Source organism: Engraulis encrasicolus, chromosome 7, assembly GCF_034702125.1.
Source record: "Engraulis encrasicolus isolate BLACKSEA-1 chromosome 7, IST_EnEncr_1.0, whole genome shotgun sequence".
Lineage (NCBI taxonomy): Eukaryota > Metazoa > Chordata > Actinopteri > Clupeiformes > Engraulidae > Engraulis > Engraulis encrasicolus.
This window is the reverse complement of record NC_085863.1, coordinates 46341887-46356111: the sequence shown is the minus strand read 5'-3', so window position 1 is coordinate 46356111 and position 14225 is coordinate 46341887. Positions and strand designations below refer to the sequence as shown.

At 43.5% G+C, this 14225-nt stretch overlaps 1 protein-coding gene across 1 annotated transcript in view; it reads right to left on the bottom strand.

The window, feature by feature from the left end:
• dlg2 (discs, large homolog 2 (Drosophila)) overlaps positions 1-14225 on the bottom strand; it is a 293655-nt gene that overhangs the window by 74291 nt on the left and 205139 nt on the right. The window contains exons 10-12 of the mRNA XM_063203708.1: positions 13564-13700; positions 9999-10143; positions 9508-9649 (exon numbers count right to left, since the gene is read on the bottom strand). Of these exons, the coding sequence (XP_063059778.1) occupies positions 9508-9649; positions 9999-10143; positions 13564-13700 (424 nt within the window). The remainder of the gene's footprint in view (positions 1-9507; positions 9650-9998; positions 10144-13563; positions 13701-14225) is intronic.

Genomic DNA, 14225 nt, shown 5'->3' with positions numbered 1-14225 from the left:
CTGCAATATGCAAATAAACATCCAATGGTCCTGGTTACGTACAGTGCCCTCCATAATTATTGGCACCCCTGGTTGAGATGTGTTTTTTAGCTTCCAATTATTCTATTTTTTTTCTAAATAATATGGGACCTTAATGGAAAAAAAGAGAAAAATCCAACCTTCAATACAAGTGCATTTATTCAGTGGGGAAAAAATCCCACATAAAGAAATAATTATTTGACATCAAACAATGTGTGTCACAATTATTAGCACCCCTGGTGTTAATATTTTGTACAACCCCCTTTTGCCAACAAAACAGCACCTAATCTTCTCCTATAATGTTTCACAAGATGGGAAAAGACAGAAAGAGGGATCTTCAGCCATTCCTCTTTGCAGAATCTCTCTAAATCATCCAGAGACCTGGGTCCTCTCCTCTGTACTCTCCTCTTCAGCTCACCCCACAGGTTCTCAATGGGGTTGAGGTCAGGGGACTGAGATGGCCATGGGAGGAGCTTGATTTTGTGTCTGGTGAACCATTTCTGTGTAGATTTGGCCATATGTTTAGGGTCATTGTCTTGCTGAAAGACCCAGTGACGACCCAGCTTCAGCTTTTGGGCAGAGGGCAACAGATTTTGATTTAAAATGTCCTGGTATTTCAAAGCATTCATTATGCCATGCACCCTAACAAGGTTCCCAGGGCCTTTGGAAGCGAAACAGCCCCACAGCATCACTGACCCACCCCCATACAGTGGGTATGAGGTGCTTTTCAGCATGCGCATCTTTCGTGGTACGCCAGACCCACTTAGAGTGTTTGTTGCCAAAAAGCTCAATCTTGGTCTCATCTGACCAAAGCACACGGTCCCAGTTGAAGCCCCAATACCGCTTGGCGAACTCCATACGCTTGCGTTTATGATTGTGAGTGAGGAAAGGTTTTCTCCGTGCATGCCTCCCAAACAGCTTGTTGGCGTGTAGACAGCGCCTGATGGTTGATTTGGAGACTTTGTGACCCCAGGATGCTCCATACACCATTTGGTGTAATTCTGTAACAGTGAGCTTTGGAGATCTTTTGATTTCTCTTACCATCCTCCTCACTGTGCGTGGTGGCAAAATAAACTTGGGTCCTCGTCCAGGCTTGTTTACCACTGTTCCAGTTGTTTTGAACTTCTTAATTATTCCTCTCACAGTGGATATGGGCAGCTGCAGTTGAGTGGCAATCTTCTTGTAGCCTCTGCCTGACCTGTGAAGGTCGACGCACATCTGCCTCACTTGTATGCTGTGTTCCTTTGTCTTTCCCATGTTTAAGAGTGGATAAGAGAAATGGCCTCGGTGTCACGTCATATTTATACCCCAGGGAAACAGGAAGTGATGAATTACTAATTAAATGTTCCTACATACTCTGGTAAACTTTGTAAACTACTGTAGAAATGACAGAAATGCTTCAATTATATTTATTTCCTGGGAATTGTTAAGGGTGCCAATAATTGTGGAACAGGTGATTTAATGAAAAATAATTATTTTTTAGTCAGGGATTTTTTTATTTTCTTACAATTCATTTGAGTTGAAGCCTACATTTTCCTACAATTTTCAGTGTGACAGTATTCTTCTGCAATAAACACTGAATTTATTTTAAGGCTTTTAACACATCTCAACCAGGGGTGCCAATAATTATGGAGGGCACTGTATCTAGGGTGAAAAATGAGAATCCCTGCACGTTGGCATAGTGTGTGAGTGTTTGTGTGTATGTATGTATGTATGTGTGTGTGTGTGTGTGTGTATGTATGTATGTATGTGTGTGTGTGTGTGTGTGTGTGTGTGTGTGCGTGCGTGCGTACGTACATGCGTGCGCTGTGTTGTCTGTTTCTGCTTTATATGCTCTGGGTCGTGTGTCAGGCGTCATGTGAAGGGCTGCATTAGCCATGCCTCTGCACTGTGACTGGCTGATGTGAGGCAGGAAATCCTGAGCTGTGTGGCCCCCTTAACTCCCTCCTACTCCTGTAAACTACACCCCACCATCCACCCTGTCCTGTTATCAACACCCCTGCCTCCACCATCCTCCCAACCCATCCCCTGCATGCCTCTACCTCAGTTATCCTCCCTCCACATTTACCATCCTCCCACCTCTATCCCTGTCATCCTACCAGCCTCATCCCCAACACCCCCACTTCCACCAACCTCCCACCCCTATTCTTTTCATGCCGCCACCTCAGGCCCTCAGCCCTTCAGCCATACATCCCTCCTCCCTTCACCCCCTCCATCCTTCTTCACACCCCCAGTCTCCCACCCCCATGCCCTGCACCCCTCCACCTTTGCCGCCCTCCCGACCCCAACCCCTCTCTTCATCCTGCTTCACTCATAGTCTCATGGCTCCGGCTCGTGACTTCTCCTCTGGGCTCCCATCCCTCCTTAACCTGCAGTGCTGAGAAGCGACTCCTGGCTCTCCTAAATCCTTCTCCATCTTTATTACTTCTCACATCAAAATCACAGAATCAGCACTTCTTAACTTTTTCCCAATTTTGGTTCATACTTTTTAAATTGATGTATCTTTAGGCTTCCACCAAAATATTAAGCTCTCTCTCTCTCCAAGGTCTTTTCTTGTCTGCGCTGTTCAGACAAAGACGATGTATAATTAATCACCCCTCTGCTCTCTTTATTGCTTGGTTGGCTTTTATGATGTGTGACTCGGTGTAGGGGTTTAAAGGGGACAAGAGGCTAGGAATGTGAGCCAAGACATCTGCAATAGAATTAAAATAAATTGTTACAATTTATATTATTACTGCTTCTTCGTCTTCATCGGTCTCCGGAGTGTTACTTTTTACATAACTATATGCAGCGGTCCAACCTGTGTAACAATACACAATATAATGTACCGGCACTGCAACAAATAGGGTGGTGGCTCAGTTGGTAGAGGAGCAGTTTGGCCACCAGTAGGTTGCAGGTTCGAGCCCCGCTGTCCCTAGCCTCATCGATGTGTCCTTGAGCAAGGTACTTAACCCCAAGTTCCTGCTGGTGGCAGCGTGGTACCCTGCGTGGTCACTGCCAATACCACGTGCCACTGCTACCAGTGTGCGAATGTGAGTGTGAATGGGTGAATGGGAGGCACACGTGCAAAGCGGTTTGAGTGCTTGAAGGAGTGGAAAGGCCCTATATAAATTCAGTCCATTTGCCAAGGTAGCGGTGTAAATCACAGCATCCATTACGATACGATATTGATTTCTTAAAGCAGGGATTCGATTATTTACAATACTTAAGAATTCCCCACGATACGATACGATTCATTTAAATCGTCGGCCGTAGGATCAATGCATCGATACATTTTGATTATCATTTACACCCCTAGTAGATAGACTATAACAGTGACTAAAATAAGTGAAGAGGAAGGAAAAACACCATAGCTCAGATCCAACTCACTAAAGTGTGAGGCCTCAAAAAAGATAAAAGACATAACCAGAAACTTCACTCAGTAAATGGAGGATGAACTCAAGTGCCTGGTCTGAGGCAAAACCAATTTCCAGTCAAGAGTGGGCAACGAATTGCACTCGCGTCAATACAGCCTCACAAAAGCTTTTCATTTCGGCATGTGGGAGCTGGTGAAATTGGGGGTGTCTGTACCACCAACACATCGCTCAATCAAAGGCTCAGCTTGACACTGAAAACTCCCGTGGGACTGCAATGTTGTGTGTGTGTGTGTGTGTGTGTGTGTGTGTGTGTGTGTGTGTGTGTGTGTGTGTGTGTGTGTGTGTGTGTGTGTGTGTGTGTGTGTGTGTGTGTGTGTGTGTGTGTGTGTGTGTGTGTGTGTGTGAGTATGTGTGTGTGTGTGTGTCTGTGTGTGTGTGTGTAAAACATGGCTGGCATTGAGAGGCCAAGAAAGCATTCCGCAATCAGATGAAAGCCAGTGAAGCCTGTTTGTGCTTGCCGAGGCAGGGCCCATGTCGGTTGGCTGGGCCTTGACAGCTCTCAAAGTTCTCTCAAAGCTCAAGGTCACCTCATCCATGTTATAAGACATAGAGTGGAAGGGTAAAGCCCATCTCCTTAACCACTAGACTAGACCATCCATGCCTACATAATTCTATGTACTGGGGACCCGATTCTGTGGCTCCCTTTTTAAAAGTTTTACATTGCTTTCTGAAAACAAACTTTTGTTTTTGTGTTCTATGATTGTGAACATACTGCTACACATTGGTCCTGACAGCGATGATCGATGATTTTGTTGAAAGCCATTTCCAAGTGCCAAATGCTTTCTGAAAAGACTTGATATAAAGATCAAGAAGTCTTATAATCAGTGCTGCGCAGTCAACAACAACACATTATCTGCCTACTTGTGCTGATGAACCTTGTTAATCAAGCTAACCGTGTTAATCAGAGTTGGAACCAGTACACTCGATCCCAAGTGCAAGATCATTCGAGACAAGCCTCTCTTGTGCAATCAATTACTGTAACACTACCTTGAGACCTTGGAGTGAACTGCACCCAAGGAAAAGTCATTTACAACCACGGTGGAAAATACTTATTGGTTCACTTCACTTAATTGAGATGATTACTCAACGGCTTAACTGACCACAATTGCCACAACAAGAGACACCTCTGACCACCATAAGCATGAGTGCATAAGAACACAAAGTAGGGGTGGGCGATATGGCAAAAATGTTGTATCACGTTTTTTTAACATGAAATCTCGATTTTTTTATCACGATCTTCCATCCAAAAAATAAAAACAACAAAAAACAACTTTCATATACTTGCAATTTGTAATTTGCAGTCAATAAAATGTTAACACACTGATGATACTCTCATAAAGTGTACAATTGGCAGTGTTGGGTAAGTTACTTTTTAAAAGTAGTTAGTTACTTTACTTTAGTTACTGCGTTCAATTGTAACTGAATTACTTTACTTATTACTAAATTTAAAAAGTAACTTGTTACTTATTACTTTACTTTACTTTTTCGCGGGAAAAGGGATTTTAACCAGCACACCTCATAATACACCTGCTTCCCAAGGTTGTAGGCCGGCTGTGTAAATGGCCTAATATTTTAATCTGTGCAAACTGTAGGCCTACCTCTATGGAATCCCTCATATAGGCCTTTTGTCATTCTCACATCTAAAATGCATTTCATGATTGCCCTGTAGGCCTGCTTATAACAGTGTCAATACATTTGAATCTAGTCTAACATTACACCATAGAATAGAATATTGTCTTTTTATTGTCATGTCAGCATTAAAATTACTTTTGGTCTCACAGAATAAAAACAGAATGAGTAGGGTGAGGTGGCCATACCAAACAGAAATGTTGTAGGTAGGACACTCTGCTTACATGCTCTCCTAGATGTTGCAGCTTAGGCTACTCCAAAGCCTTTCCGTTTCCTGCTCATTGCATTGCATATGCGTCAACATTATTACTAAAGATTCTGCCGAATGCAGAATCCGTTCGTGCTGGAAGACGGTTTGATCAGGGACATTTGAATAGCCTGAAGAACGTGGCGGCCTCAACGCCATGGTGTTGCTTGCTCTGTTGTTCTCACGTTATTATTCCCAATTACTTGACTCGTGCTGGCTGCTGCTGCTGACGGAGCTACCCAAATAGTTTTTTTTTTGACGTGTAGCCTATTTAACGGTCATCAGTGAGCACAAAAGAGGCTATGGCATTTGCGATATGGGGTACAGCTGTTTTAGAATGCATTTGCGTAACGATGAACTCGGAATGACTGTAGATTTAACTGCGCAGCGAATCACTTTCACTTTCCCTCTATGGCGTAAATTAAAAGGTTAGAAAAAAAATTGTGGTGGAACTCCAAGTATTGTAGCATAGGTTAACCACATCACAGCGCAATGGGCTCATGTGAAAGTCCCAGTGAAAGACCTTGCATGCACGAGGAAGGAACAGCAGTCTGCGTGCGCGCGCTCTCACACACCCACTTCCGAGAGCTCGAGAAGGGCTGGGGAAAACAGCCCAGACAGAGCTCTTCGCGCATCTAGAACTACTCATAACAACAGCAGACCTGAAGATGATTTCAAGGCTGAAATTTATAACGAGTAACGACCGTTACGGCAGCGCAGTAACTGTAATTAAATTACTGACATTTGAAGAGTAATGCGTTACGTTCCTACGTTAGTGCCAAAAGTAATTAAATTACGTAACGACGTTACTTAGTAACGCGTTACCCCCAACACTGACAATTGGAATACAGTAATGTAAAGAATAAAGTGAAGACAACAACACAAGTGAGCAAACGTCACTCTGATACTGATAATAAACATCCTCACTGCAAGACGATCTATATGATTTCTCCACTTTGGCAGATTCGAGACGATTTTTTACTCAATATCGTGATTCACCATTTTAATATCGTCATATCGCCCACCCTTAACACAAAGCTATTCCACAAAAAACTAATTTGATTGTTTTCTAAAAGATTGAGGGTAAAATACAAACTATCGCCATTGTTGTCCCCCTTGCTCAAACAGGGAGCCCAGAGTGTACTCTACACTAAATAAGTTCTCAGTCACAACCTGCGAGAGACAGACAAGGCTTACAGTAAGGCTGGGCCAATCCAACTTCTGCATTACCCACGGTCCATGGAGGGTGACAATGCAAATTCATTGAGGGCTGTCACTGTTATGATATGAGTGTGAGCATAGCGATGCCTCATAAAAGGTGCAGCTCTACTGCCTACCACAGGGCAGAGTGTAACTTTGCTAGCCACTACAGTGCAGAGATACAGGGAGCGACTGTGAGATACTACATGCACTATGAGCCAGATCCACAGCACGGGATGGGAGTAAACAAACCACCACTGGGATGAGTGGCCAGTTACAGTGCGTCTCTAAAACATTCATGGAGGTCTGTGTGGGTGGCAATGGGAGCTACAGTACATTAGGGCAGCAGGGGAAGAGGGTGAGAGGGGGGAGATTGAGAGGTATATAGTACATGTCTAATGGATGCCAGTTAGCTCAGCTTGGCACGGAACGGTAGTAGACCTCCCTTACTGAAACGTCATGGAGATACACTACTTACTTAGCTAGTGGCTGAAGTTAGTCTTTTAGCTAACTTGGTAGCCCTGTTTCAGTTCAGAAAATGTTATCTGTCCCATCAATGAGTAAATTGGCAGTCCTAGTCTCCATCCATAAATAACATTACTAAAAAGTAAACATAGAAATACTATAAATAGGACTGCATACAGGAGTTTTCTGTGAGGTCATAAGTTCATGGCTGGATTGCACACAATGACCTCAGTTACACATGGAGGTGACTTTTCACTGGCACTTGCTCAACGTCTAAGGTCCTCTTGGAGGTTATCCAAAAGTTGCCAGACAGACAGCTAGCCATCTGAATCTTTGATATTTCTGTGGCAGACAGAGCAGAGACCAGCAGGCATCAGCACACAGGACCCAAAGAGTCCAGTGTCCTGGCCTCAGTCATGCCACCAAGAACTGCCTTGATCTGCCCCAAGATCAATTGCCCTTTTCCATCATTACGCACAAGTCAATTCAAAACTTCCTGGTTAAACATATCACATATTTTGTAAAGTTTGTCAATGTATTTCACATTAAACAATATTTTGAAGATATAAAGTTTGAAGTTTTAAAGACTTACACAGACTATGCAGAGTACTCTTCCCATACGTTTGTTCAACACTTTCCGTGGCTTCTGCGAAGCAGGTAGGTGAATAGACTGAACTGGAAGATTAGCCTGCCCTATGGGAAACTCAGGGAACCCGTAAACCTCTTACTCGAACAGAGGGACGGCTTGTAATCCCCTGTTAAAAGCTTAGAGAGGTGTCACCATCTGATAAACTGCTGCGCTTTTACTTTTCTGCTGCATACTGTAAGAAAACAATATTAACTATAGGTGTTATTTAAAGATTAAAAAGGGCAGATGTTTGAGACAAGAGACAGTTACGAAGCACGGGCAATGGCACGAACACTAGCCTTAATCCTTTCTGACGCAGACGTGGATGAAACTTATGAAAACTGCACACCTCTTCAAAGGTGACTTAAACTGATTAATCACCTATTGTATAAAATAGTTGCAAATTAAGCTAATAGTTGACAAAAAAACATCAAATCAGTAAGCTGTTGCAGCTCTATACACACAAACGGAAACAGTGGAGAGTGCCGAGTTTTTGTTTGGCTGACAGAGTCGCGTGTGTGAATAGAGTTGATGGGATTGAGACGTTGGCCTGAGGTTACCATTACATTGAGTACAGTGAGATGAAGCCAAGGCAGGCAGACATGGAGGGCACCCGTGGTCACGTTGCTTTATTGCTGACGCATTGCCACAACAATACTGTTAAGGACACTATGGCAAATGCAGATGTAGAGAAACAAATTACCCTAGGCTCTTGGCAGGCCCCATGGCACTAAAATCATCTACCCTCCTTTTGTGATTGTGTGGGCAAGTTTTAGCATGAAAAAAGACTACATTGTAGGACGTGTATTGTTGTAGTCTTATCAGGAAAGCTTTTAGTAAGTGGAATTTTAATTTGATTAACAGCGGCTGCCGGCCAACTTTACTTAAAACTACTACAGACCACTACATTTTGGTCTACAGGAGAAGAGTTGGAAATCGAGAGAGTGAAAAAGTGAACTACGGAGAGATGCTCGGATGAGGATGAGCGATTGAGTTCAAACTGCACTGATGTTGAGACTTCACTGACGAGCATCCATCCACTCAGAAAAAAATAAACTGGCTGCCGGAAAAACATATGCTACCCCAAAACAGCTCAGAGCTTAAACAAAAGAGAGAGAGCTCCATTACCAACATCGATGGTAAGAGGCACTTTCAAATAAGCCTCAGAAAAAACCTCAAGCACAGCGATTTTTAGGCAGTGGCAATTTAAACACTCTCAATTTGGGCCCACCACCATCTGCCCTATTTCAGGCTTATGTTAATGCACTACATTAACAGAATAACAAGTGCTAACAGCACAGTACCTGATGCTAGATAGTCACGATGAGAAAATTATACAGGAACTGTTCTGATGGCTCTGCTCTTTATAGTGTTCTGTTGTGAAGTTGTCAGGTTGCCCTGAAGACTCATATTTTAGAGTAGAGTAGAGTAGAGTAGAGTAGAGTATCGTTTATTGATCCCAGGGGGAAATTAAGTAATTAATAAAATTATTTTAAAAATACGGAAAAGTTGAGAGAGGAAATACAATGTAATCGGAGCATCAGATAAATATATACAGTAGCTCCAGGGAGAAGTGTATTCGGTGAGGGTGTTAATAAATACAGGATCCATTGTATGTAATATGTTATTGTGAGAAAAAAATCTTTAAGACAGACAAGAAAGGGTAAACTGAAAAGAGGACAAGGACTAAAAGACGCAGGACAGAGACTCGGGACAGGAACATTAGAGGGGCCGATAAAAAAAAAAAACAAACTCAAAAGCAATCCCATCACAGGTGCATTTGGGTTTGGCTTGGGTCGTGACAACAAGAGGAGGGGGGGTTGGACAGACTGTCTAACCTGTGGGCACTGTCATCTGGTAGGAGAGGAGGAGGTAATTACCGTAAGAAGGAAAAACCATCCAACCTGTTAATGTCCTCTTCCCCAAGCAAGTGTTTGGGGATGGGCGAGTACCTTCCGGGGGAAATGGGCGGCATACTGGACTTGTATTCTAGAGTGCCGTTGTTGCCGGGCGATGAGATATGGTTTTCCATAGCAGGATTGAATGCTGGAAGAGACACAATCAAAAGTGCACACACAGGCACACACGCACACACACACACACACAGATCTATCAGAGAACATAATGCAACTCAGTTTCTTGTAGCAAGACTTCTACTACTGAGCTCATGCAGCAATTACATTTAAAAGATCGGAGAGACTAAAAGTCACACACACAAACACAGACACAGATACACGCGCGCACGCACGCACACACGCACACTACTTGACCTCAGTGTCAGTGTAAGAAAAACAGAAAGAGAGAGAGAATCAGGAGAGCAATAAAGAACGAGGCAATGGAGAAGGAGAGAAGGAGAGCTTACTGAACAATAAGTGCAAAAAATAAAGAGACTCACAATGTGTGATATCTGGAGGCCCATAGGGATCGGATAAGTAAACACTGGTGGGCTTGCCCACCTTCAGGTAGACCACGTCAGACGTGTTCTTCAGGATGGCTACCGCTTCCTCATGCGTCACCTCCTCCAGCGTGTAGTTGTTTACCTGTCGAGCGAAGGAGAGAGGGATAGAGAGAGAGAGAGAGAGAGAGAGAGAGAGAGAGAGAGAGATAGAGAGAGAGAGAGAGAGAGAGAGAGAGAGAGAGAGAGAGAGAGAGAGAGAGATAGAGAGAGAGAGAGACATAGAGAGAGAGAGAGAGAGAGAGAGAGAGAGAGAGAGAGAGAGAGATGGATGAGATCTCGCCCGTTACGTAAACACTTTAAGTCATCGTCCAGCTGTCAAGGAGACCAAATCAGCCAACCAGAGGACCACACAGCGGCCAAATCCTCCCTGCCGATTGGATTAGGACAGCGTGGTGGGAGGGGGATTTGGGGAGGGAGGGAGGAGGAGGAGGGCTGTGCTAAGGCAATGGGAGGTTTCTGCGTATGCGTGTGTGTGTGTGTGATAGAAAAAGTTATGGGTGTGTGATTAGGTAAGTGTATGTTTTTGTGAGTGTGAGCGTGAGAGTGAGTGAGTGATGAGTATGAATGAATGAGTGAGTGAGTGAGAGAAAGAGAGAGAGAGAAAGAGAGAGAGAGAGAGAGAGAGAGAGAGAGAGAGAGAGAGAGAGAGATGTGTGCATCTGTCTGTTTGTGCGAGCTTGTGTATCTGTGAGTCTGTGTGTGTCCTGTGCATGTCTATGTAATTAAAGCTGACTCCACTCTAACAAGCATCCCATGAGCATTGGCACTGAGGCCTCCAGGGACTCAGCTCAGAGACCGAGCTCACAGATTTTCACATCTCACTTGACTAGCTCTTGCAGATGCATCACTGCATTCAAGCATCCCCAACGGGACCAAACTCTGATCCAAACTCTCACTGTTTGTGTGTTATTGCCACACATGGCAGAAGTGGTCTGACAGATGATGATTCTTGATGTTGGGGTCTCCATACTTTGCTGCTTTAGGGTTGGGGTGTGCTAAGTTTGTGGTGATGTGTACGTATTTGGCATGACATGTTCAGATGAGCATGCCTGAAACGACAACATTAAAAACTAAAGGCTGTGTCAATAAAAAGTGTCTCTGTAAAGCCTGGCTCAAACTACACAACTATAGGCCTGATTCTCGGCTGAAAACCCCCTTACGACAATCGGTGGAACGTTACCCCCCAGGACCATCGCAAGCGATTGTTGGGAAAGATTTCCTCGTCATGTGCGACATTCTAAGATAGAACTTTGGCAGCCCAATGAGTCTCCAATCACCAATTCTCTTCTAGTGTGCGGCGCAACCCGACTTCAAAATAGAACACAAAATCGGGAGTCGCGCAGTTTGAGCCTGGCTTTACATTACTGTAATTAGCCAGGGTTTAACAAAGCATATAACTGCAAGCAACATTATGTACTAACACTGTGACCTCAGGGTTATGGTTAGATACTATGTATGGTGTAGATCAGGGGTGTCAAACTCATTTTGGTCCGGGGGCCGCATACAACCCATGTGAACCTCAAGCGGGCCGCATTAGTAACATCAAAAAAAAAAAAAAAAACGTAGGATTAGTTTTCAGTACTATCACTTTTTAAGTGTGTTGAATATGTAGAAAGCAATGCAATACTGATAATCCTATGCAAAATTTCCTTGACTTCATTCATTCATTGGCAACCGTCAATTAATTAAATATGGGACAGTTCATTTTGGCAGGGGGTCTGGGGGTTTTCCCCCAGAAAATTTTGTATTTCTTATATGTAATTTCCTGCATTTTCACGCATTCTAACATCCCGTTTCCAGTTTGAGCTTAATAGGAACCAATACAAATCCAATTATATTTATTATTTAATTACAACCAATACCAATACAATACGAATAAGAAGTATTAACATTTTATCTCTATATATGAGGTCTATAATATATGAGCTTTATCAAATGCCTGTTACAGTACAAATTCACTATTTATAATAGAAGTGTGATGTGCACTTTACTACATATATACAGTGTAAAAGAGGGACCATTGGGTTAATGTCATGCAGGTCTCGATTTTGCCCCGAGGTCAGTAATTGCGCATTTCGGTTATTTTATTAAAAAAAAAAAAAAAAAAAAAAAAATTTTTTTTTTTTTTTAAACATCCGGGCCGGATGGAACCCTCTGGCGGGCCGGATGCGGCCCGCGGGCCGTATGTTTGACACCCCTGGTGTAGATGCATCATATTGCATGTTCATATATGAAGATGCACCAAAAAGTGAAGTTACTACAAGAAGAAATTGACAAGAGCTCTAGTGTTGCGGATGTCTTTATTTTGACATGACAATATTGTTGTGTGGCCTCTGCTCCCCCTGCCCACCTCTCCAGCCAACTCTTCAGCGACTGCAACTACTTCTTCAAAGGCTGATGAAACATGGGGTAACACTTTGGCCACAGTTGCTGGGCAGTCACCTGCAGATCCTACAATGATTGGCACCCCAGCTAAGCCCACTCTCAACCCCCCCAACACCCCAATCCCCCCTGCAAAAAAGTGCAAAATTGGCACACACAAAAAACGCCTGTAGCTGATGATGAATAAAGCTAATACCATATTAGCATCGTGGCAATATTGTGGCAATAGCATAGAAATAACACACTAATAGCGCTTATTGCCAATTTTCACAATGTTTCACGATCTTGTCGCCCTCCCACAGGGGCTGCCCCAGGCGACTGGATGATAACAGTTGACAAGGTCAGCCACATGGAATCACTGTGGGCAGGCAGGGGTTGTGGATCTTGTGAACAGTGGGTAGTGTAGCCTACAAGATGACGCAAGCACAAGATCATTATTCAGATTACATCTGAAAGACTTCCACTTCTTACTTCTTACTACACAGAATATGGGAATATCCATTCAAGACGGTTCGAAGACAGAACAGGGGTGGCAGTCAAACCTCTTCCTGTCCTTTTCTGTTGCTTGCAGCCTTTTGCCACAGTGTTGCTCTGCTTCCGTGGAGAACACTATCTATCTATCTATCTATCTATCTATCTATCTATCTATCTATCTATCTATCTATCTATCTATCTATCTATCTATCTATCTATCTATCTATCTATCTATCTATCTATCTATCTATCTATCTATCTATCATTACATGATTCCTTGCTTGCACCTTTATATATATATCTATGCTAAATAAGACAACTGTAACTTAGACTGAATAGCACATTGCACTTTGGTACTGAATACTGCACTTTACTGTGTTTATGTTGGGTTTTTTGTCAACCTGTCTTTTTGTCCTAGAGAGGGAGGGGAGGGGGGGGGGGTTGTGTTTGTCTTTTGTGTTCTTGTTTATTGTAATGTCTTTGTAATTGTATCAGATGCACTGAAAATGGCACATAACAATTTTCCGAAAGGACAAATAAATAATCTATCTATCTATCTATCTATCTATCTATCTATCATTACATGATTCCTTGCTTGCACCTCTACTGTAGAGCTCATGGGTCTTTCTGCATATTCTCCACTTACCATGAGTAAGCGGTCTCCAACCTGTAGCCTGGTGTCCTTCTGTGCCGCGCCGCCATCGATGATCTTGGTGACGTAGATGCTGTTGTCTCCAGGTATGTGCTGGTTGCCCACGCCACCCGCGATGCTGAAGCCCAGGCCTGGGGGAGAGAAGGAAGACACAGGAAGATGTTTTTGAATTGGGACGCAACGCGTCATGCCTCTGCTGCAGGTGCATCACTATGGGATACAGGGCTGGAGTCGTGATCCGGCATAGAAGGCATTTTCCAGGTGGGCCCACAGTCAGCAGGGGCTGATGTTATCTTTGCTTGTTTGATGCTATCTTTGCCCTTAGAGACCGGCCCACAATTTAGATGGTTCATCCTTAATATACAATGGACTGAGCCCAACAAAATTATAGAATGGGGTGCGGGTGAAATGGGTAAAATGCCCGGGGTGGCTTGTGGCCCCAGCCCAGCCCTGGTGGAACAGACATCAGTTGAAGGAAGAAGCTGGAGCAGACTGCAGATAAAGGTAAGTCTTAAACACTTACTGTATTAGGCTCCTAATAAATTAGATAGCACCTAATAAATGGTTAAAACTTGAAGCAGCAGTATTGAACAGAAAGATGTAGATTAGGCTTTTAAAGGATAGGTGTAGTTTGGTGCTGAGGGAACATTGTGAGA